The sequence below is a fragment of the Lepidochelys olivacea genome, assembly GCF_965140295.1.
Source record: "Lepidochelys olivacea isolate rLepOli2 genome assembly, chromosome: 2".
In the NCBI taxonomy this organism is placed as follows: Eukaryota; Metazoa; Chordata; order Testudines; family Cheloniidae; genus Lepidochelys; species Lepidochelys olivacea.
The window spans coordinates 217,530,596-217,555,730 of record NC_140412.1 but is presented as its reverse complement, the minus strand read 5'-3'; the positions used below and the strand labels follow the sequence as shown (position 1 = coordinate 217,555,730).

The 25,135-nt window shown below is 43.2% G+C and overlaps 1 protein-coding gene across 1 annotated transcript in view; it reads left to right on the top strand.

Moving 5' to 3' along the window:
• Positions 1-23,581, top strand: part of SCIN (scinderin) — a 104,803-nt gene extending 81,222 nt beyond the window's left edge. The window contains exons 5-16 of the mRNA XM_084618819.1: positions 2,807-2,899; positions 3,649-3,781; positions 6,088-6,176; positions 7,276-7,491; positions 9,807-9,928; positions 10,824-10,914; positions 16,557-16,727; positions 17,618-17,795; positions 18,297-18,418; positions 20,503-20,580; positions 22,117-22,177; positions 23,250-23,581. Coding sequence (XP_084474945.1) covers positions 2,807-2,899; positions 3,649-3,781; positions 6,088-6,176; positions 7,276-7,491; positions 9,807-9,928; positions 10,824-10,914; positions 16,557-16,727; positions 17,618-17,795; positions 18,297-18,418; positions 20,503-20,580; positions 22,117-22,177; positions 23,250-23,383 — 1,488 coding nt within the window. The 3' untranslated portion in view covers positions 23,384-23,581. The remainder of the gene's footprint in view (positions 1-2,806; positions 2,900-3,648; positions 3,782-6,087; positions 6,177-7,275; positions 7,492-9,806; positions 9,929-10,823; positions 10,915-16,556; positions 16,728-17,617; positions 17,796-18,296; positions 18,419-20,502; positions 20,581-22,116; positions 22,178-23,249) is intronic.
• Positions 23,582-25,135: the final 1,554 nt, after the last annotated feature.

The window sequence follows — 25,135 nt, the reverse complement described above, 5'->3', positions numbered from 1 at the left end:
TTCCTTGTTAAGCTTGCTCAAGAGCTTGTACCAACCAGTCCAAAGTGATCATTTTGGCAAAGTAGCTCCATCATGCTGCACAGCGAGGCAGAGTCGGCATGTTTATGCAAACAGTCTGTTCCTGGAGTCTGTTCCCCCAGCTCATTATTTGATGTCCGGGGAGAGCTCATTCAGACTCTGCTTACACACCATTAGCCCCTGTTTTGCACTTTTCTTGCACAGCCCCTGTTGGAATAGGGTGTTTGCAATGGTGCTGACATACTTTCCAAAGTCTGTGTAGAAGAAGGCGGCTCACTGTAAACTAAGGGCAGCTGCTTCGTACCATTTTTTAGCCCTGGAGTCACTGACAATAATAACGGTTGCAGCATTATTTTGGCGCTACAAATAGTTCCCATCTACGTGGCAAGATGAAACTCTGCATTAATCATACCACAGGCAATCACATTGTACAGTTGAGTTTGTATGATAATGGGACCATCTGTTGTGTTTGTTGCAAACTCCCAGTGAATCAGGAGGAAAGTATTAAGGTGGGTGGAAGAAGATTTTATTAATATGAGCACTTCATCCTCTAGATCTTCACAGACATTTCAATATTACATAGCCTCAAATATATCCCATATCTGCTCACATAAAGAAATATGCCTACTGCCAGGTTGTGGTCTAACTTTTCTGTAAAAAAGCGAATGGCCATAGCCTGTTGAGGCTTCGTACCTTGGATAGCTATAACTTAATGTAAAAGTTCATGATGGGGAGTATTTTCAAAGCAATTCTTCCAGTTATTGCCATATAATCCCATTGATTATAATGTGTCATTCAGCTACATGGCCTGTACACTGATGTGAAAATTTACTTCTAATTACCTTAAATATCATTAAATTTGCAGCCACTGTAAATTCATACAGTGAACACTATTATCTGTTGAAAAGCTAATGGGAACATCTCTCTTAAAGGCTAAGAGCATTGTGTTTTTGTTTTATTTCCAGTTAGAAGTGAACTACTTGAGGTTAACCTAGGACAATCACATCCAGCTTACATGATATTGCCAAGACCGAAAATCATACGGATGGCTGATGATTTTTATTAAATATTTATGGTATTTTTCCTCTGAACTCTTTACAACTGTGTGCTTTGTGCCGCATCCCTGTGATCAAATATTTACAGTGTTTTAGAATGGCTCTATGCAATTCTACTGTCAACAGAAAAGTTTTTACTGACATATTTGATTTTAACAGTTCATTATCAGATATTAAGCCATATCCTGGTGCCCTGATTCATGGGAGTAATCCCACTGAAATTATTTGCCTGAGAACAAATTTGCTGGATTTGGCCATATGTGAATCAAAAAGGAAACATCTTATTAAAATGAGGGTTGTTAGGAAGAAGGTCTGACAATCAGTCAAAAAGCCAGTTAATACCTGTAGTGTTGTTGCCATGTTGGTCCCAGGATATGGGAGAGACAAGGTAGGTGAGATAATATCTTTTATTGGACCAACTTCTGTTGGTGGAAGGTATAAGCTTTCAAGCTTCACAGAGCTCTTCATCAGGTCTGGGGACCTTCCAAAGTTTGTACCTTCCACCAACAGAAGTTGGTCCAGTAAAAGATATTACCTCACCCACCTTGTCTCTCTCATATCCTAGGACCAGCATGGCTACAACAATCCCAGACCCAAAGAAGAGTTCTGTGAAGCTTGAAAGCTCGTACCTTCCCCTGACGGAAGTTGGTCAAATAAAAGTAATTACCTCACCTGCCTTGTCTCTCTCAATGAATACCTGGACATTTCAGTCTTAATGTATACTCTTAATGTAGCATTGTGAGTTTGTTTTAATGATAAATTAGTATAAAACTAGCCCTGGTACAAAACTGGCCACTTAAAGTGCCGGTGGTTAACTAGGTAACAGACCTGGGTGGGAAATGGGTTTCTCATCCCATAAGACTATTTGAGATTTTGAAAATTTTTCCCCATCCTGAAATGGAACAGAAAACTGAAATCTTGAAAGTTTTCACAAACTAATAATCTGGGGTGGGGGAATGGATTGGATCAATTGGAACATTTTGTTTAGATAATTTCAAATTATTTTGTTTCAGTTTTGACCTTTTACATTTTTAACCCTTTATAAAGTACAAATTAACTAAAATTTTGAAAAGTCATTTTAACTTGAAAAATGAAGCTTTTTTTGAAAATGTTGAAACAGGATGTTTTAACAGTTCTGAATTTTTTTTTTTCAAAAATTTTTTGAGATGCATTGAAACCAACCCTTTCTCACAAACATTTTTGTTTCAACAAATCTACATTTTCTGATTCAAAAAAAAATTTGGGGGGGGGGAAATCTCAACTAGCTGTACTGACATGACCCCCCAGAAGTGGATGTCTTTTCTTTAGTAATCAAACACCATGGCCTTCTCAGTGTTTAGCAATGCCAATGCGTGAATGACCAAAACTGGAATGTAGGGAAACAAACAGAAAGCACCAAGAAAGTGAAAAATGAAGTTGGTTCTTAATTATCTTGTGGCCTGGGTCTCTCAGTGAATCCCCTTCCCAACGTACCCACAACCAAGGAGCTGGCGTGTGGGAAAGACAGCACATACAAATGTACCCTACTGCAGCAAATCTGGCACAGTTGCTTGAACACACCTGTATGTTTGCAATGAAGCTGGCCAACAGATGAGATTTACATTTCTTCATAATAATATACAGAGATGATCCAGTCTAATTGCTGAGTTACCAGATATTAAAAATATGTAAGTACATTTACTAAGAAACCCATGTTGCCTTTGCAGTGAAGTTGTTTTTCTTCTGGTATACAGGTTTTAGGGACTAAGCCACTGCTTCGTGAGGATGATGATAATGATGATGAGGCAGCTGATATCACAAACAGGAGAATTGCTAAACTATACATGGTGAGCGCCAAATCTTTCTATTTCTATTGTGGCTAGATATATTGAAACAGTGACGTTCAGACATGCAATATCCCTTGTATGCCAAACTCTGTTTTGGGGCTGTAGATGCCTGTTATTTCCATCAGTTTGCAGTCGCTGGTGTAAATCAGTAAAGCTCAATTAAATTCAATAGAGCTATAAATTTATACTAGCCAAGGATTTGGTCTTGGAAATGTTTTTAACCACGCTGTTCAAAACTGTGGCCCTGATCCAAGGAGGGGCTTTAAGCCAGCCTCCCTTTTTGTACCTGCAAGTGATTGTACCTGCCGTTAGTTGTGCGTGCACATTGTGGGTGTGAATCAGTAGATAGAGCAGGCTTTAAATGCATAAGAATAATTCATGAGTGTAGGTGTTTTAGCTGCAATTATCAATTTTGAAGGATCTGCATATTTTTAATTATATAAGGTATTCATAGAACATGTATTTAAGCAGGGGTGGAGTAGTAAGTGATTTATTAATAAGATTGTGAGAAAGGAAGCTGATAAAAATCACAATGCTAATAGCTTAGCTCCCTCTGTTGGACGTAACGTGAAATGAAACAATTTTTTAAAAAGTTCTCATTAACTGTCACAGCTTTCCAGTAACGCACGGATTATATGAAGTCATTTATACAGGATTAGTAAAGCAAAGCTAATGTAGTTTGGGGAGGGGAAAGTGATCTGAGTGTGAAAGCCTGGGTTGATCTAAATCTGAAATTACTGCTTCCTCAGGTGTCAGATGCAAGTGGGTCCATGAAGGTGTCAGTGGTTGCAGAGGAAAACCCCTTCTCGAGGGCTATGCTGTTGTCTGCAGAGTGTTTCATTTTGGACCATGGCGCTGCAAGAAAGATCTTTGTGTGGAAAGGTAAGAGATGACCCACACTGCTTCTCGGTGACAAGAGAGTTCACCCAGGAACCAGTGCTGCCAGAACTTGGGGAGTGCACACAGTACATGTGGGTACATAGAAGGGCTACGTACTGCCTGAGCACGGCATCCTACAAACCCTATCTCGCCTGAGCAGTCCTTTCTCAGTTTTTTCTGTGGATAAGGACTGCTCACATGAGTATGGGTTTGCAAGGATTGGGTCCAGTCTATGTATCTTGGGTATTTATCAGCTTGGTGCCTAAGATCTGAACAGCAGTTATGAAGAAAGCATTAAAAATCACGTAGAGCCTTGTTTGTGGAATGGCAAATCATCATGATCAGGGACGAAACCCAGAGGCTGATTGCTTAATAATTAATGTAAACTGTACCTTGCTCTCACATACACAATATTGTTAGATACGGATGAGAGGTTGTAAAGCCAGCACTGGATAGAATCTAAACGTCATGCATCATTAAAAACCTATGTTTATCATTACTTTATTGCTTCTTTGTTTGTTTTAAACATTTCTCAGTGCCAACATAGGTGCTTGCAACAGTGTCTGGAGCTATGTTGAAAGCACATTTCCCTGTAATAGAACAGTGCTGGAAAATCAAGAATACCTGAACTCCTTGCATCTGGGCAGATTTCAGAGCTCCCATTAGATCCAGTATGAAGGGGGTTCTGTTCTCTGACTGAGCACAGTTCTTAATAAAATTGCTTTGTAGCAACTTCATTAGAAATAATACATTGCCAGTCATCTGCAGCAATCCAGGAAGTACTGCAAACATTTTGCCAGAGTAAAATCTCACCTGCACATGTTCAGGCATCTTTTAAATAGAGAAGAGTTGGGAAGCACCCATGTGTCCCCTTAGGTGCACTGGTGCTGCTCCAGGCATTCTCTCTTTTGTGACTTATGTTAGCAACACAATTGGTTATAACCCTTATTATCCAGGTTTCAGAGTAACAACTGTGTTAGTCTGTATTCGCAAAAAGAAAAGGAGGACTTGTGGCACCAAAGGGACTAACCAATTTATTTGAGCAAAGCTTTCGTGAGCTACAGCTGTAGCTCACGAAAGCTTATGCTCAAATAAATTGGTTAGTCTCTAAGGTGCCACAAGTCCTCCTTTTCTTTTTCCTTATTATCCAGTGAGTCTATTATTGTCTCAGTCCGCACTCTTGTACTGGGGGCAGCAATTACCATTTTAACAGCCCAGGGGCAAGGGGATGTCAATGCACATTAACCATGTCCCTTTTACTAAGGCTTCAACTTAGGGACCATTAGAGCAAACAGTTCATTAGGTCAGGCGCCTTTACAACAAACAGTTCCTGGGTCCAGGAATCATTACCACAATCATTTCATCAGAATGCCCCCCACAAACTTACAGTCCACACCCAAGTCTCTGAATCAGGTTAGGCTTGTCTCCAGGTGCCTCAGGGAGTAAATGCCAAGCACTGCAGCCTGCCTGGCTTCTACTCCTCTCTCTTTCTGTCGGCTCTAACCTGGCCCTTAAAGCGATAGCACCCCTTTCCCCATGCTTTCTTTCACACCTTCTCTCTTGCAAAAGCTGTATTCAGAGGAGACAGCTTTAAAGCAATGCTACACAGGCTGCTTCAGCAACTGTCTCATTCAAAATCAAATGTACTGAGGCTCCAGCAGAACAGCTCAGATCTGGGCCTTAAAATGCAATTATTAATGGTGCTGTGGGGAACAGAACCAGGACACAGTGCAGTTCCAGACAGTGATTCAGGAATGTCGAAAAAACTCTGGAGCCCAACAAGGAGCAATGTGTGAAGAACAGTGGTGGCATGTGACATGCCAAAATCTGGCTAATAGGGAGTTTCATTTAACCAAGTTATGGAAGAGAGGGGTTGATAGGCAATGGGCTTGGCAGCTGTGGAAAGCAACCTAATTTCCCACCTCCCCCTTCCAGCAATGCAGGTAGCCAGTGAGCTTTTGCAAGTCGAGCCTTTCTACACAGCACACATCATGATAATTATTTTGACCCAGGCTATCAATGCAAACAGACACATTTTTAAAAAGTGAACAGATTATTTTTATTCATTTTCAAAATCAGTAGAATTTAGATTTTTGGCAGTTTGACCTGGTGCGAATCTCTTTGCCTACCTCTGTTAGCAGACTTTAGTTTTGTCACTGTGCAGCCTGGAGGCAAACAAAATGTAAGAATGAACTATGTTAAAGGATACCTCATTCATTTTCAACTTCTCCCAGGAATTTTTCTTTTACACCTTCTGAGAACATGTTCCCTTTCCCCTGCCGTAATCTTGTCCTGTTTGTTTTAATCAGGCAAAGATGCTAACCCACATGAGAGAAAGGCAGCCATGAAGACTGCCGAAGAATTCATACAACAAATGAACTACCCTGCCAACACCCAGGTGCAGTACGTTTGTGAGATAAATAATACAAGAGATTTTTTTTTAAAATATTGGTCAATTGTTTAAAGTGCATGTGGTGCTATTAATCAGTTTAGCCAATCATTTTTTAAGGTGGGGTGGTTAATTGATCAAAATAATTCTCATAACATTGCCTATAAATAGTGATGTGTGAATCTCCAAACGTTTGGTATACACAAGTATCCAAAAGTTTGGAGAGTCAGTGAAAGGGATCACTAATGTAGAAAGCTTCTGATTTATTCATTTGAAGTAAGATAGTTTGTACAAACCTTACTCATTCAATGCCTGGCTTCAGTTCCAGACCTCATTTTTTAGATTACCAAGAACAACAATAAGAAATTTATCTCATATGTGGAATGTCTCATAATAGAATCCTTGCTCTTCACTCTCTCCCCCATCACAACTTGTTGCCTGAAGGATCAGACTCGAAGTGGAGTCAGGCATCTTCATCCTTCCTTTTAGGAAAACTCCTCTGTGAAGAAACAGATCATGCAGCATGCCTTAAAAGCAGTCAGATTCAGGTCAGCCTCATCTCCGCCAGGAGCTTGCTCCACAGCTGCCAGATCTCTCCCCGGAGAGCTCTGTCCCTGGATCTGGCAAGATGGACCCTAGGTTCTGTCAGCCACTGTGCCCAGTTGATTATTGTAGCTATCTTCCTGATTTGTGCAACAAGGCCCACTCCATATAGGACTTTGTAAACTAGGAGTAGCTCTTTGAATTGGGTTTGGAAGTGGATAGCCAGCCAATATTTAGTGCTAAGAGCTGGTGTGATACATTCTTAATGCTCTGTCTTGATCAGCAGGTGGATTGCTCCATGCAGTACTAGCTTTAATTTCTGGATAGACTCTTTGGCTACCTGCAGATTGAGAACATTACCAGTAATCCTAAACTGGAGGTCTGAAAGGCATGGATCACCGTGGCCACATGTCATTTGAGAGGGTCTCAAAAGTGGCCACAAAAATTAGAACAATTTGCAACCAGTGGACCATCAGCCACCCAAAATATTCTACTTTGCTCCACTAAAGGGACAGTAGTAGTAACATACCGGCTTTCCCCTCCCCCATTTCTACTTTACCTGCAGATTCAAGTGCTTCCAGAAGGAGGGGAAACTCCCATCTTCAAACAGTTCTTCAGAGACTGGAAGGATAAATATCAAAGCGAAGGCTTTGGGAAAGTCTATGTCACTGAGAGAGTGGCTAGAATTGAGCCGATTGAATTTGATGCTACCAAGTTACATGAATCTGCACAAATGGCTGCCCAACACAATATGATTGATGACGGTTCAGGGAAAGTGGAGGTAATTTTGTAATTTTAAAAAATTGAAATATAACATATATAATTTCAACTACCTACCATATATACTCAATCATAAGCTGGTTCATTTATAAGCTGACCCCCCCAAGATGGATAAGTAAAAATGGTAAAAACTGTATGACCCTTTCATAAGCCGACCCTATATTTCAGGGGTTGGCAAACTTTGGCTCCTGGCCCATCAGGGTAAGCAGCTGGTGGGTCAGGACTTTTTGTTTACCTGGAGCGTTCGCAGGCACAGAGCCCCTCAGCTCCCAGGGGCTGCAGTTTGCCATTCCCAGCCAATGGGAGCTGCGGGAAGTGGTGCCACTTCCCGCAGCTCCCATTGGCTGGGAACGGAAAACTGCGGCCACAGAGAACTGAGGGGCTCCATGCCTGTGAATGCTCCAGGTAAACAAAATGACAATGTATTAGATATTCAATTCAATGATTTCACAGAGTTTAAAGTCATCAAATTTTGGTGTAGACCCGTTTATAAGCCGACCCCCGCTCTTTGATGCGTCACATTTTTACCAAAAATATTCGGCTTATGAACAAGTATATATGGTACATTCTCGTGTTACTTTTACTGGATAAGTTGTTATTTTGCAGGTTTAAACTGTTGAGTAGTTTGGTTGCAAAATCTGCAGCTTTACATCTCAAGAGCCTTTCGGTGGAGAGGGAATGAATCCCCGTGTCATCTATGTGCTGTACAGTTTGTTCTTCAGTAAAGTGCTTTGATGCCCATTAAAAATGCTATATCAGTCACTCTGTACAAAAGTAGAACTGCCACCTCTCTTACAAAATTAGGCTTGGCAGAATTTGATTTCTGTTTTTGTTTTTTTTTTTTAATAATTCGAATGGATATCACTGTTTCTTTTTAAGCATTTTAATTTTTTTTATCTATTTAAATTTTTAAAGTTGCACAGAATTATGGGGTTTGAGCACTTTTTTTCAATTTTTGTCTATTTAAATTGTCACAATTGCTGGAAATTATTGGGCGGGTCAGACAATCATTTAATGACAGTAGAAATTGAGATGGCTTGATAAACTATTAAAACACAAATTGTCACCACCACATATCAAAATGTACAACGTACATAGCTTTAAATTAAACTGTAATAAGTTCTCAAGCAGCATGTACCCTACTTTGCCTATCTGTAAATGTCAAGTATTATTGATGAAAACAGCTTTTTTTTTTTTTGACAGTTTGTGCGTATATGGTGAAATCAATGGTTATCGACATTTACCGATAAAAATCTAATCCTTAAATCCTTCCCAGCCTCTATATAATGTATTTAAAAGAAATACTTTAAATATGACACTTATTCTAAAGTGACAGTTCTCCCTTCTCTCCACTTAGAAGCCTTCCAGTTAAAGAGTATGGGTGAAATCCCAGAAGTCAAAAGTCAATGGGAATTTTACCCATTCACTCTATATCTGTAAGTCCTTCATACACCAGGTCTGTTCTCTGAACGCAGTCTTCAACTCAAGGCTAGAGAGCTCCTTCACAGAAGCAGAATGAGTGGGTTTCATTGCCCAGCTGTGGGGACTGGACTCAGAGAGGGCAAGATGGCATGATACGCACAGTGCAGGGTTCCACACATGACTGTAAACCCTCGAGTCCTTGCTCCCATGTTGAGGATACATTGGGGCAACACAGGATTATATTAGCCATTGGGCTGACATAACAGAGCAGCTCTGCAGCTTGTGGGGAGTATTCCTCTTGTTCCTTATGGGATTACTCTGTGCACTGCCTGCTGTTTGAGGTGGCCAGTGGGTCCCTGGGCTTAGCCCAGGTTGAATAGCGGTCTTAGCCTTTAGCAACTCAGGTCTCAAGCATTAATCATATGACATAGAATTGAAATATACAGGATCAAGTGGAGGATAATGTGTGCAGCAGTGGGTACTTGTCTGGAGTGCAGCATACCTTTTCCTTGTGGAATTCTATTTCATTAATGTGGTACCATTTACCTATGACATGAAGGAAAGGAATGTGAATGGATTAGTGTAAGTGACATTACATGATGTGACATCAAAATGTCAAGAGGAAAGCACAATATTTTCTAATTGACTTCCCGCTACAATTCATTTAGTTAGCAGTGCTGGGCCGAGTGCACTGCAAGATGGTTCAGTCTCTGTCATTTAGGATCACCTGATCTTTTCTGATGGCAGTTAGGTTAACATAGTATTTGGAGACAGAAAACAGGTGTTGCTCAAGAAGGTAACATAGTAAGTCATTTGACCATTTCCCCGATATTCAGCTTCAAGTCGAATGCTGATGAATTCCAATATTTTCCAGTGATGGCTTTGGTTTCCTAGGTCTGGCGTGTTGAAAGTAATGGCAGAATCCCTGTGGCATCTGAGACATATGGAGAATTTTTTGGCGGTGACTGCTACATTATACTTTATACTTATCCTAAAGGACAGATCATCTACACATGGTATGTTTGGTCCGCATTCAGCCCACGGATATTGTATTATTTGCTGGCTTTATGTGAGTTGTCCCACTGAAACCAGTGGGAAGACTAACATGTCACAAGGGTCCCAGGGTTGGGGAAGGGGTGGAGTAAGCACCACACTTAATTTTTATCAAACCTAGGCAGAGCCAGGAGTAGATGCAGGTCAGGATCTCAAGTGGGGGGTTAGAGAGACTCCCTTGCCCTGGCACAGCATACAGTAAAACAGCACCCCATGCCTAGCTAGACACACACAGACTCTCTGGCCTGAGCCAGTGCAAATCTCTCTCCTCCTCCCCAGTCATTCCAATCTGTCCGTGCACTCTGATACTGGCACCTGCATTGAGAGCCCAGACAGGTGGGTCTTGTAGCGTGGTCTCAGCTGTCCTGTCGGCTCCAGGCTGTGTACCTGTAAGAGTCCCCTTTTGGAAGCAGCTGGCTCCCCTGCAAGATGATCCTAGTGTAAACTCTGCAGCCCTGTGCTCTGGGGGTGTCTCAGTCTCTGCCCCAGCTCCTTGCTACTGCTTCTCCTCTGCCATTCCTTTTGTTGTCTCCCTTAACCTTCCCAGGCTTGTTCCCCATCCCATTCCCTCCCCATCTGCTCTTTGGCTCAAACCCTCCCAGTGGTCTGCAGTTTAATTTTGTGTCCATGGTCTGGCATGGTGCTGCCCCCAGCCTGACAGGTCTGCACAGAGTACTAGGGACTGGTTGGGGGAAAGGGGGGAGAAAGGAAGGGAGGGGGAAAGTGGCTCTATCCAGTCCCACACCTGCATAAAGGCTGTAGGAGCTGACTTACTTATTGTGTGCTTTGCTTGAAATATATGTCCTGGATCATTTTGAAACTGGGCTTCAGCTTTGTTTCTTTCTTCTTCACTCTCAGGCAAGGGGCACATGCAACAAAAGATGAGCTGACTGCATCTGCATTCCTGACCGTTCAGCTTGATCGGTCACTAAATGGACAGGCTGTCCAGGTTTGTGTCTCTCTAAGGAATAAATGTGACCTAGTTTTCTTTTAAAAGAGGTGGCCAATCTTAGTAACACCCCGGACCACACAGACAACTTGTCTGGTGTATGGAGGCTACATCTGTATTGCACCTAAGTGAACATAAACAAACGTCCTCACAGAACCGTATTTTCTTCCCCCTGCAGCTTACTTTGGAGATGAAATGAAATTGCTTGTCATTTGAGTTCACCAGAAATAACAATGGTTGATTCAGACATCTTCCAGGCATCCCCCCTACTTCCTCAGTAATTCCACATATTCTCCCTTTCTTGTTGTGACATGGCTTGACATAGCCTGTAAGCTTTGGAAGCAGGGAATTTGTCGTCTTCTACATTTGAAAAGCACCATAGACATTTACAACACTAACTGGCTGATTTGTATTTTTTTTCTCGTTGTTACTACTTGTTAAAGAAGTTAAAGAAGGATGGGCTGGGATGAATGGACTATAGATTGGATAGAAAGTTGGCTAGATTGTCAGGCTCAACAGGTAGTGATCACTGGCTCCATGTCTAGTTGGCAGCCGGTATCAAGTGGAGTGCCCAAGGGTCGGTCCTCTGGCTTGTTTTGTTCAATATCTTCATAAATGATCTGGAGGATGGGTGTGGATTGCACCCTCTGCAAGTTTGCAGATGACACTAAACTGGGAGGAGAGGTAGATACGCCAGAGGACAGGGATAGGATACAGAGGGACCTAGACAAATTAGAGGATTGGGCCAAAAGAAATCTGATGAGGTTCAACAAGGACAAGTGTAGAGTCCTGCACTTAGGACAGAAGAATCCCAGGCACCCCTACAGACTAGGGACCAAACGGCTAGGCAGCAGTTCTGCAGAAAAGGTCCTAGGGGTTACAGTGGACGAGAAGCTGGATATGAGTCAACAGTGTGCCGTTGTTGCCAAGAAGGCCAATGGCATTTTGGGCTGTGTAAGTAGGGGCATTGCCAGCAGATCGAGGGACGTGATCGTTCCCCTCTATTCAACATTGGTGAGGCCTCATCTGGAGTACTGTGTCCACTTTTGGGCCCCGCACTACAAGAAGGATGTGGATAAATTGGAGAGAGTCCAGCGAAGGGCAACAAAAATGATTAGGGGTCTGGAACACATGACTTATGAGGAGAGGCTGAGGGAATTGGGATTGTTTAGTCTGCAGAAGAGAAGAATGAGGGGGGATTTGATAGCTGCTTTCAACTACCTGAGAGGTGGTTCCAAAGAGGATGGTTCTAGACTATTCTCAGTGGTAGAAGATGACAGGACAAGGAGTAATGGTCTCAAGTTGCAGTGGGGGAGGTTTAGGCTGGCTATTAGGAAAAACTTTTTCACTAGGAGGGTGGTGAAACACTGGAAAGCGTTACCTAGGGAGGTGGTGGAATCTGCTTCCTTAGAAGTTTTTAAGGTCAGGCTTGACAAAGCCATGGCTGGGATGATTTAGTTGGGGATTGGTCCTGCTTTGAGTAGGGGGTTGGACTAGATGACCTCCTGAGGTCCCTTCCAATCCTAATATTCTATGATTCTATGATACTCATAATCATCACCATTGTTTTTCTCACCATGCAGAGGGAAGCTGTGGAACACATTTTAGGACTCCGTTAATATATTGGATTTTTTCCCTCTGGAAACTGGTGATCAGATCACAAGTAAAAAAGAGTTCAGACTCTCCACAGTCCTTAATGAAAGGGCTTGTTTTCTATGCCCTTTAGTTTTTCACACCTGCTTTGTCAATGGCACAAATCACTTTGCAACAGAATTTTCCAGCATAAAGTCACAGAATTCCTCCTTCCTGCCCATGCCAGTCCATCTCTTTCGGCCATTTTAAACCTTTTCATCAGGCACCTGCCATTCTACTGGAGGTTTCCTTGCCCACTTTGACCCTTGCTGTTTAATAAGGGCATATGAGTGTTTCCCCCAGCCACCTTCATGCCATTTTTGAAGTTACTGAGAATGGCTAACCCTATGGAGCTGCTCTTTGTCAGACCTGATGACATGCTAGGGGCCAAATTGTGCCATTGAGGTACTGTTTTGCATTGATGGGATAAAGATTTACCACCACAGGCAGAGCACCATGAAGCATTCTCCTTCAGGGTCTGATTTGTTCTTGTCACTTGCACAGGAGGTAACTCATGTCTTTCCTCCCTTGTGCACAATCTGGCCCTATGGTAGTGCTCCCTTCTGCAGAAATGCAGGATGAGATCTCAGATACAAGTCCTTACCTGAAGGAATGTGGTGTGCAGGAGAGGACAAAGGTTGCTAAGAGGTGTGGCTGGGGCAAGACCAGTTCTGATGTGACCCACTGTTCCCCTGCTAAAAATACCTCCTGCTCCTCTGGCCTTCTCTCATTCCGTCCTGCCTTCCATCACCCACTGGTCCCACTCCCTACCGCAGAGGTAGCTGGGGGGCCAACTTCCTGCCACAGAGCCCAGAAACAGTTCTGTGCTGAAGAAGTGTCTAACAGGGAAGGTGTAGCAGATGGGAGCGTTAGACCTGCTGCCCACTGGGACAAGCCTTCACTTCCATATGGGTGATATGCAGCTCAGGAGGTGGGAGGGCTCTCCTTTGAAAGAGGGGATGGAGGAGGAGAAGGAGGAGGGCTAGGGAAAGAAGGGGGGGTTACGAGGCAGGGGATGAGAACAGTAAAATGTTTGACTCCCATCCCTAAAGTATAAGTGTGAAGGTCTGTCATTTTTATCAAGTTTATAACTAATTAGATTGCAGGGGATAGTTTTAAATGTTAAATCAATAGCAATTGATTATTGACATCATACTAAGTGAAGGTTAAAATCTCTTGGTGTAATTACTTAGTTGAAACCTTCCTAAATAAATGTTAAATAATTATTTTATAGTTAACTGAACTTTCTTTCATTAAGCTAAAAGAGTTCCATCTAATTGCAATGACTGTAATATTTAAAAGCTAATTACTTTCAGCATATATATGCTAAATCTTATTATGTAAAATGGTATTTAGCATAATTTGTAGCATTTTCCAGTGTAACCATCTTTTTAGACACTAGATGGCACTACAACCCAAATTACACCAAAGAGAGAGACTAAAACTTTCGTTACAGCCACATATTTCCTAACAGGTTTCAGAGTAGCAGCCAGGTTAGTCTGTATTCGCAAAAAGAAAAGGAGTACTTGTGGCACCTTAGAGACTAACCAATTTATTTGAGCATGAGCTTTCGTGAGCTACAGCTCACTTCATCATCTTTGGAGCAGATTTTTAAAGTGTGGCCTCTCTTTCGGCACCTGCGTATAATTGCCATGATTTTGCACAAATGGCGCGTGCAATTGATTTCATTCAGTTGTCTCACTCTCTGACTGCGCCTGCCCGTCTGGCAGTGAGACATCGAAATGGGATAGTGCCCACCATTGCTGCCACCTGCAACACTGTGGGAGCAAATGGAAGGCCAGGCTGAGGCTGGCCTGAAAAGGAGCCCTTTATCTCTGGGGTGATCAAAATGTTTCTCCAGTTTGTTAAAATGATTGCTTTGGGTTGGACTAGGGAGCCGGCACTCGGGGCGGGGGCAGCATGCGGAGCCTCCCTGGCCACCCATCCACATAGGGGCCACAAGGACCTGGAGGCCGCTTCCGGGAGCCATGTGGAACCAGAGCAGGCAGGGAGCCTGCCTTAGCCCTGGGCCCCTGCTACACGGCCGACCGGACTTTTAACGGCCCAGTCGGCAGTGCCAACCGGAGCTACCAGGGTCCCTTTTCGACTGGGCATTCCAATTGAAACCCAGATGCCTGGCCTGCCAACCTTAGGTTGGACTGCAGTCCTACAATCCAGACAGAGTAAGGGGTTCACTGCCCCAGTTGGAGGATAGGAATACTGTCACAATCTGCTTCTTGCTTCCCTGTGCTCCTAGCTCTTTTGTTGGCACTGATTACTCCCACCTCTGCACCTGCTCTGATGCGCTCACTGATATGCCAAGGCTCTTCCCATTCCCCATCCTTGCCTGTCCTCTCCCCACTGGCAGAGGCTCTGCTCCTCCCCTGCTCAAGCTCGGGTGCTGTGGGTAGCCCACACAGGGTAATAAGGTGTCCCCTTGCTCCTTTGCGCTGGCTTGCAGCCACGCACCCTATCCAGCAGACAGTTCTCAGCCACACAGTGCATCAGCATGCAACCATCTCACAGAAGCTGCTCACCAACACTTCACAGGCTCTGCTCCTCCTAGAGTGCAAGTGTCAGGCTCCTCAGTGGCAGCCAGCTCTTCCTCATCTGCTTTTCCTCCAGCAGGCAGTGCTGAGCAGTTTGCTTCTTTGCTGCTGCCGGAGGCAGTGATCAGGGTTGTGCTGGGCTGGTATTGAGGCTCTTTCCCTCTCTCAGTTGAACATTCCCTTTTCTGGCCCTCTATTCCTTTTCTTGGATGAGGGAAAGCCATTTTCAGGGGGAAGAGAGGGAATCTGACATCTGGCCCAAAAGGCAGAGGACCCAGCTGGTAGGCTGATGTACCAGGGTTCAAAGCAGAAGGCTCGGGCCAAAAAACAGAGGTTAGCGAGCTCTGTTTCTATGTATGTTGCAGTCTCTGAGGAAATGTGTCAGACTTGCTCATGGGCATATAAGCTCCCTCTGCTGGCTAAACTGGTTGCTTTGCACATTCAGGACACCACGTAGAAGTAGGTGTTTCTGGCATCTGAAGTAATGAGTTTTCTTTCCCATGCCAGCTGTATCAAGTGGTGGTCTTTGCTGTTTTCTCTCCTCTCATCTCCCTCTTCTCTTCTGTAGTGCTCCTTTTTAAAGAAAGATTTTAGCCAATTCCCTGTTCCATCCCTTTACTTTTCACCTTTCTTCTCATTTATCCTCCATCATTCATTCCTCTGATGCATACAGTACTTGATATATATGTGGTATACTTCAAATCATGCTTAAAGTATGCTGCTCTTGTATACTGCAAGAGGGAAGGAAAACAGAAAAAAGTCTCTGGGCAGAATGTAGCCTTTAGTTGTCATCTTTTTGTTTCCTCCAGAGTGAAGAAATAGAGAATTCTGCTGTACAATAATAAATGTATGTTATTTTTATATTAAGATGCCCTGAAAATTAGAGGCATTTGCCAGTTCAGTTTTAAATACCATCTTTTCCCATATACACTAGCAGTTTATATTGTCAGCCTAGTTATCTATCGCCTGGTGGATTTATGCTCCCTTTTTCATCCTCATACAGACCTAGAAATAATGGTTATGATGAAAAACCCGTTTTTGCTACTTCGTTTAAATACAAATCCCCTAACCTTCAGAACTAGAGTCTTCCAGGAGAATTAAATGCCTACATAAAACCTCTGTACAGAGGCAATGTTTTTTTCAAAAAGGAACAGTTTTCTTATTAAAGTAAATGGCAACCATCAGAGTTTTAATCCCTTAGAAACTAAATGGACAAGTCCCAATCTCAATGTTCTGTAAGAAATATTAGTCTGTGTGTATGTGTTAGTATGAGTGACAAAACGGCTTATGAATGCTGCAACTACAGTGCCTCTGAAATAATGGGCGCTCAGCTCAGCGGAGACAGCTTGCCATTAGTAATTCTTCCGAACCTACTTACCCTGTTAGCTATCATCACCTTGGTCTTCAGTCATGCCAAAACTAATGTAAAATCCTTTAATTTCTTTTCCTTTATTTGTACAGATCCGGGTCTCCCAAGGAAAAGAACCTACACATTTGCTGAGTTTGTTCAAAGACAAACCACTCATTGTCTACAAGGATGGAACATCCAAGAAAGGAGGTCAGAAACCCCCTCCTTCCACGCGTCTCTTTCAAATTCGCAGGAACCTGGCTTCCATCACCAGGATTGTGGAGGTAAAAATCACCTGTTCAGTAAAATATTCCCCCTGTAACATAGTACAGCTGGAATGAGCACCAGAGTGGCAAGCGTGAGTTAAAATCACTTCTGTTTGATGGTTATAGTATGAGTAGGAACAGAGGAGCTCACATTCTGGATTGGATCAGAAGCCATTCCAGGTCTAATCCAGTATGACGTCTCTGACAGTGGCCAGTACTAGATTCTTCAGAGGAAGTTGCAAGAAACCCCATAGTGGATAATTAAAGAATAAGCTGAGCATATGGAAAGTTTCTTGCTAACCAGGACACAGACCTAAAGAAGAGCTCTATGTAAACTGGAAAACTCATCTCTCTCACCAGTAGAAGTTGGTCCAATAAAAGATATTACCAAATCCACCTTGTCTTCCTAAGCCTGGGCAGCTAGTTAAAATTCTTCTCTCAGGCCAATTATCAGTTTCAAGTGAGATGTTACCAGTACGTCTACGCTGTGAGCTGGAGGTGTGATTTTCAGTTTGAGTAGCATATGCGTGCCAATTTTGATTAAACAAGTGCACTAAAAAGAGCAGCTGCAGCAGGTCAGGCTAGCTGTCCAAGTACAAACGTAGGGTCTTGGATAAGGTCATACTTGGGTGGCTAGCCTTTGCCACAGTGGCTACACTGCTATTTTTAGTGCATTAGCTGGATAAAAACTAGCGTTCTTATGTCTGCCTGGGATGGAAGTTACACCTGCAGCTCCAGTGTAGATGTGCCCCAAGCTAGTGCAGTGTAAATCTAGAGAAACACCACAGCAGAAAGTGCAGTTCCTTTGGATTTACACCGGTATTACAGCTTTACATCAGTGTGCAGACAGGTGAATGTGTGAGTTATTTAAAAATCAGAAGAATGAAACAATCTCATTCTTGCCCTAGGTTGATGTTGATGCAACTTCATTGAACTCCAATGATGTTTTTGTTTTGAAACTGCCAACAAACTCCGGCTACACCTGGGTCGGAAAAGGAGCAAGCAGAGAAGAGGAAAAAGGAGCTCAATATGTAGCCAGGATTCTGAAATGTCAAACCGCTAGGATTGCAGAAGGCCAGGAACCAGGTTAGTTCTGGGCGATCTGGCTGCTCAGTGGGATGGAGGGTGCACAATACCAGACAGGATTGGGTCCCAAATGTGCATACAAATGGGTTTTTTGAAAATACACACTTTTGTGGACAAACCGGATACACTCCCCTTTCTTTGAAAATCTGGCTGTATTTTGCAATAAGGATATTTGTCCAGGATCTGAGCTGATTTACAAGTGGTGCTATCTATAGAAGTCAACTGAGTTGCAGTGGATGCAACAGAATTTAGCCCTTTACACATACTGAATGACTAAAACAAATAGAGAGAGAGAGAGCAAGGTGTGATTACATGTAATCACATGAATATCTGCATTGGCTTTTATAAACATTGGGAAGAACAGAACTATTAAAGAAAAACATACACATTATGGGCTGGGCAAAGGGAATATTGTTTGGGGATTTTTGAAACAATATCCATCCAGTTAAAGAAGAAAACATAAAACTCAATGCCAAGTAGATTATATCATGTATATTCCAGAGGAATTCTGGACAGCCCTTGGAGGTAAGAAGAAATACCAGACTTCAGCACAGCTGCTAACTGAGTCTGAAGACCACCCTCCTCGTCTCTATGGCTGTTCCAATAAGACTGGCAGGTTTATTGTAAGTATATGATGGATACTTTCCCCTCTGTTAGTTCTGTACTTTGACATATTGGGCAGCAATAGACACTAAATGAAACACCACCTGAGGCCTCCATTGACCCAGCATGGTACCTTTGTGAATTGTTAGTCTACTATTCCAATACTTATTAAGCAGCACAAGATAAAAATGGTGTAGAGTGTCTGGGCTAGTCCTGTAGGGTTACAAACCGGTGACTGCTGGAGGGAAATAAAAGTTCAAGACTATTTAATTCTCATTTTGTTATATGCAGATCAATGCGGTGGGAGAAAAAAACGTTTGATGGAAAAGATGAATGTGTCAAAATTAGACTTGCACATTAGTAGGTTTATTTAAGAATTCAAAATCATGGCCTACACTACTGCTCTCTGTAGAGGTGTTGATGGTGGTGGCATCTGGAAAGCTAGAGGGGATGAGCGGTGCTCTGAAGACATAGGGCAGATGCAGACATGAATGCCTTAGGAAGTTCTGGGGAGAGCCCTGCTTCTGAAGGAAGTAGCCTATACTCCTACTAATGTCTGCTACCTGCAACTAGAAGGTGCACTGATGGGTAAGGCCTTGACTAAACCTTCCTAGCCATGTTTTCATGGAGCCCTGGAGAATTGCCAGATATGCCAGCTGAGCCCACAGCCAGTTGTTCAAGAAAATGTTAGGTCTATATCGTCCCTGGGTCCATCAAGTGTGTGCTAGTAGTGGTGGGGAAAGGGAAGGTTCCTTGAACCCTCATTAACCCATAGTGCCGGAAGCAGCCGGATGTTTTTCTGTAATTGTGCCTTTAAGGTGCTGAGTATTGAGGGAGGTGAGGAGGCAAGCTTCCCCAGCAGGCACTTCCAGAGCTGGTGTATGTGACTGAGGCGCATGGACGCAGGGAGCTCTGAGAGCATGGGCACTGCCCCACACTTGGAAAGGAGGCACTCTCTCTTGGGCGAACGCTGCTGACGAGCCTGAAGGGAGTGGAGCTTCTCCCTACTCATGCCCGTTGCGGAAAGCTCCCATCCAATTTAAAAGAGATGGAACCAGTAAGGTTCTTAGAAAAGGACTAAGATCTTATAAAATGTAATGGAGAAGTATATCTTTCCTGCAGCCTTTTCAAACCCTCCCATGGAAATCCACAGAGGAATAGAATTTGCTATAAAGATCTACAAGATGGTTTTTAAAAAAAACCCTATATCCAAAGTTATCACCATCTATTAAATTCCATAGGACCTGGCCTCACTTTAGTGCTCACCTTCCCATGTCTTTGCACTCAGGACAGCACAAGGAGCTGATCATTCCCAGCTCCTGCACATGCTCACAAAAGAGGGGAGGGAGAGAAGGTTCTTTGCACCTTCTGCCCTCTCCTCACCTCAGCATTGCCCCAGGGCCAAGCACAGACAAGCCTTGCAATCACATCAAACAAAGGCAGCCTGACCACTAGCTGAACTATTACCTATCCTACTTGATACAAACCAGAATGGAACTGTTTTCCTACTTGCTTTTAACACATCTGAAGAAGTTAGCCTCTGATTCTCTTGAGTCCCAACCCTGAATTCCTTAGTCAAACCAAAGATCCCATTTTTTTTAAGTCAGTGGGAGTTTTGCCATTTCAGGACTGAGTCCATGGACTGCACATCAGAACTATCACCTTCCTTCTCTTAATTGGTGTTGTAGTAAATGTTAATGCCCATGAACATACGAGCTGAAAGTTTGGCTCTGTCCAGGCATTTAGTGTAGGTAGGCAGTAAGCGGATTTCCTTGCCCCCGTCCGCCAGTGCATCTCAGTCCCAATTTACACAACTCACTGCTACTATTTGAAATCTGTGCCTCTCCTGAGCACAGACAATTGTGCCAAATTGAAAGATGGGTTTATGATGTGGCCAGATGTCTGATTTGCTCCCACCAGTCTACTGCATTTCACTCATAGATCAAAATAGGTTTTGAACCTGCTTCTGCAGAAGAAAAGAAAAAAAGCAAATGCATGACTGTTTTTAGAGTAATCCCTTTTAAAAGTCTCATCTTTGTCCAAACTCAAGCATGATGGAAAATCTTGAATGGAACTACAATACCAATTTTATTATCCATTTTAGATTGAGGAGGTCCCAGGAGAATTCACTCAGGATGATTTAGCTGAAGATGATGTCATGTTGTTAGATACTTGGGAGCAGGTAAGCTATGTACTTAACAATGCTTTATGTGGTGACAAAAAGGATTTACTGCTAGCAACAATTTATGGATGGACAACCAGCGAGAAGACAGTAAGAGAATTATCATAAAGAGGAGAGGGGTGAAGATAATTACATACCAAAAGTACCATGTTGTGAGGCTAGAAGGAATTTTGCTTTCTTGAAATTATAACTGAGGAAGAAAATAGAGCTATTTGACATGCAAGTATGAATATCCACTACATTTTCAAACCATCATGCAAGATTATAGTTGCATTTCCCCTTAATGCTAATGGAAGCCGCTTGATTATAAGCGACCACAGTACACTGCAAGTCAGCCCAACAATGTTTTGGACAATTCTGTTTAATGTCTTCACAATTTGTGTACAAAAACTTTTCCAAAACTTCAGAAGCCTCCAGAAGACCATAGCAGTATGTGGCAGAAAAAGCACATGAGTAGAGAATGGGCCAAATCATAGGCTTCTGCTGAGCACCTTTGCAAACTGGTCTTCTTCAGGGGAACTTCACAGGGATTGGAGAAAAAAGAAGCTTGCTCCTTTCCCCCAGCTTGTGGGAGACCAGCACAGTTGCTCAGCAGCTGTTACTACAGCTGAAGGGCAGCATCCATCCAAAGCAAATGGGTTTGGCTTTTAGATCCATCATGCCCCTCCACCCTAACCCCCATCCACACTGCTCTACAAAGGGTTGTTATGGCTTTTTCACAGTATATAGGGAGTGAGGAATCGCCTGCATTGCAGAACCAGGGCTGGATTTGGCCCAACAAACATAAACACTAAAGATGTTTCTCATATTTTTTTTATCACACGCTGAAAAAGTCTGGTTTCAGAGTAGCAGCCATGTTAGTCTGTATCCACAAAAAGAAAAGGAGTACTTGTGGCACCTTAGAGACTAACAAATTTATTTGAGCACAAGCTTTCGTGAGCAACAGCTCACTTATTACTAGTAACACATGCAGAACACACTGCCCTGGTTTGTGATCTATACAAGCTGGCGGGGGGGGAGCGGATTTCAGCATGGGTTATAAATAATGAGCCTGATTCCCCTGTTCCTTCCATCTGTGCAAAGTAAGGGTACAGTGCTACCCAGAATTCTGTTTGATTGTGGTTTTCACCCATCCTGCATGACTGCACAAGGCACAAAGCCGAGGAAAATCAGGCCCAACATTTTTAGCTTAACCTGGAAACGTGTGCGGTGCCAACCACTAGGACAAAGCTGTGAAAAGAGAAGGTCTAACAAATGTCCCTGGAATTTAGCATTGGACTTGCAAAAGTCCAGGATGTGGAGGTATTTTGAAGCATAGAACCGTGTCTGTAGAAAACTTGTGTCTTTATGTATGATGGGCAAGATTCTGATCTCCTTTACACTAGTGTAACTCTGGAGTCACTGCATTGATGCCTGCTTTTTCTCCGAATGGAGACAATGCAATTATTCTAGATTTCAATGGTGTAAATAAGATCAGAATCTGAGCCAATCCCCATAACAATATGACAACTAAACTTTTAAATCTTCTATTTACAGGTATTTGTCTGGATTGGTAAAGATGCTAATGAAATTGAGCGAAATGAATCTGTGAAATCTGGTAAGAAATGTGTTTGACAAAATGCTGAATGAAATGGATTCAGTGGTGATTAAAAATGAATGAAAGAGGAGATGTGAAATGGTCAGCACTCTAATTATACTAAGCATGGTGTTTAAAAGAGTTAGTGAGCTTGAGTAGCAATTACCTCTGAAGATTCCATGATTAGGTTATTCCCTCTTTATGTACCATTTTAAACAATGCAACAGTCACCAAAAACTCAACTCTATTCTTCTTAAATGTAACTTTCCATAAAGAATGAAATTCATCAACATGGTGTTAATAGGCACAAAATATCGTTAAAAAGTATAAAGGACCCGTGTCTGTAGCTGCTCCATGTACAGAACCTGCCCTGGAAGTTTTGTATGTGGAGTGACTATAGAATTTGACCCTAAACTATTTATAGCCAGAGAAATAGATAAAGCTTCCAAGTCTGCTCATTGTTGCCCTTCTCTAATTCTGTCATATGGGCTAAATTCTGCTCTCAGAATTTACATGGGTGCAAATCTGTTGTGTGCCTAAACTACTTGAGCACAGTAGTCTGAAATCCAATTTTTTTTAAATGTCCCTCTATTGTAAAACATGTGCCAGCAGTGATGTGAATTAACGCATCTGAGCTATCATACCAAGATTTATATTGAAAATACTGGCACACCCTCACCTCAGACATAGTTACCTAGCTTGTTTTCAGACATTTACTAGCATCACTTAGACAAACCATTGGATTCAACCATAAGGCTCTTCCTTGGAAAAACCATGAGTGAAGCATCTACATTCCAGTAGCAGTACCTGAGGCCTTCAGCCGTTCCAGAGCTAAAGAGCTATTATATGGTAGGACCCAAATGACCAGGGCAAAGACCACTGTGCCTGTATCTTGTTATTTTAAACTGACATCTGAGATGACAATTCTGAAAATTTGACTGGCAGCTAAGAGAAAGCAATAGCTATTTGATCATTTGATGTAGTTAAGCTGAATCAGTGTAATAATATCCTCATTTATTTTGCTGAGGATTTTAATTATTTTTCTCCTGGTGAATGGACTAATATTTTCCATGTTTTACTGTTATCTCTTTAGCCAAACGCTACATTGAGACAGATCCTTCTGGAAGAGATAAGGGGACTCCACTTGTTATTGTGAAGCAAGGATACGAGCCCCCTACATTCACAGGCTGGTTCCTGGGCTGGGATTCCAACAAATGGAAAAACTGATCTGTCGGTGAAGGCCTCCACTACAAAGAGAACAGCAATCAGAGCACAACTATTATCTAGCATTCTTAAGCATTAGCTTGTAAAACAATATTGATGCAGCTGTTGTCACCCATTCCCCAGCGTTCTTATATTCCTCTGCGTAAACTAGCATGTCTAAGCTTTGGAAAGGTTAAATGAGATGATAAAGTAGTAACATAACTTCTTGGTGGCGGGTTGGGTTTTTTACAAATCTATGTAGAGTGATACCATTGGTTTGGTTCTAAAATGCCTTTTTTCAAACACAACCTGTACATCAGTAGCACATTAATATACAATTTACAAGCTAACATTCATCAGTGGGCCAAATTCTGCTTTTTACCCCAGCATAAGTGAGAGCACAATTTGGCCCACCCAGGACCCATTGAAGTTGAGGGGAAAGAATCCCAGCAGCAGGATTGAGCCCTAATTTACCTAAAGTGTCAAAATCCTGCAGTCCTTACTAATACGAAACGTCCATTGCAGTCTGAATTAGGAATGGGAGCTCTGTCCTGCAGGGTGCGGATGAGGATTCTGAGAGAGCCAATGTGAAAATGATACTTTGTTACACGTGGTCCAGGAAATGGATATAATCTGAATGGAGAAGACACTATAGGCTTGAATGAATGTGATGTGAACATATATCATCATGAGGCCTAACACAGTTGGCTGTGACAGACACTGTTTCTATAGAGCCCTCAGACATGGTCGCATGTTATCCCTGTTCTCAGATTCCTCTAATTTGGGGGTCTCAAAGTCCCAGCCCACGGGCCATCTGCGGCCCGAGAACCTCCCCACTGTGGCCTGCGGAAACTTTTAAAGAAGTTACTTCATCCGGCCCTCATGGCTGCTGGCTGAAGGGGGAGGCTGGAGGGGAGCGGGCAGGAGAGATTCACATGTCCCTCCCCGCAACATTGCTCCATCCTGCTGGGACCCTCCCAGGGGTTGCACTCGGCAACATGTCGTTCGCCTCGGGCAGTTTGGCTCCCTGCAAGCGGTTCCCTATCCCTCCTGTTCCCGGCGGAGCCACGGAAGACAGACCCATGCAGCCACGCTGCCAGCTCTGTCCACTGCAGGCACTGCCCCCCGCAGTTCCCATTGGCTGGGGGAGAGGGACAGAGATACCATCACTAGTGGCCGGGCAGAGTCAGCCATGGAGGCAGCATCATTAGTCACCGGGCAGAGTCAGCTGGGGCGGCATGAGGCCAAGGGAGGCGAGGGAAAAGGGTGGGAAACAGGCTGGGAGGTGGCGTGAACACCATCTGCAGTGACATTATTGGCCCTCTGGGAGGATCTGAGGACTGGCACCGGCCCTAAGGTAAATTGAGTTTGAGACCCCTGCTCTAACTGCTGCCCTTAAACACACTTAAGTGAGCTATTGCTCCTGACAGGCAGCAGGAGTCACTGACACCTTTAAAAGTGGATGAACACACATCATTTCATTCACCAGACTGTAAGCACACACTGCATATCCCAGCCACAAGTTATCTCAGGCTGCACCAGTCTCGTTTTTTCCCCTACTCATCAGTGCTCAGTTCTGTGCAAGTGTAGAGATTTGCTCATATGGCCAAACAGATTGTGTTTTTCCTCAATGTGCAGGAGACTGAAACTCTTCACACGGGTGCTGAGCAGACTTCGAATGTGCTGTGCCAATGCTTTGGGGAACCACTTTTCTTTCAGCAGCACGGAGTATCCTGGAAAGATGGAGCTCTGAGTAAGCACTGTAGAATCTGGCCT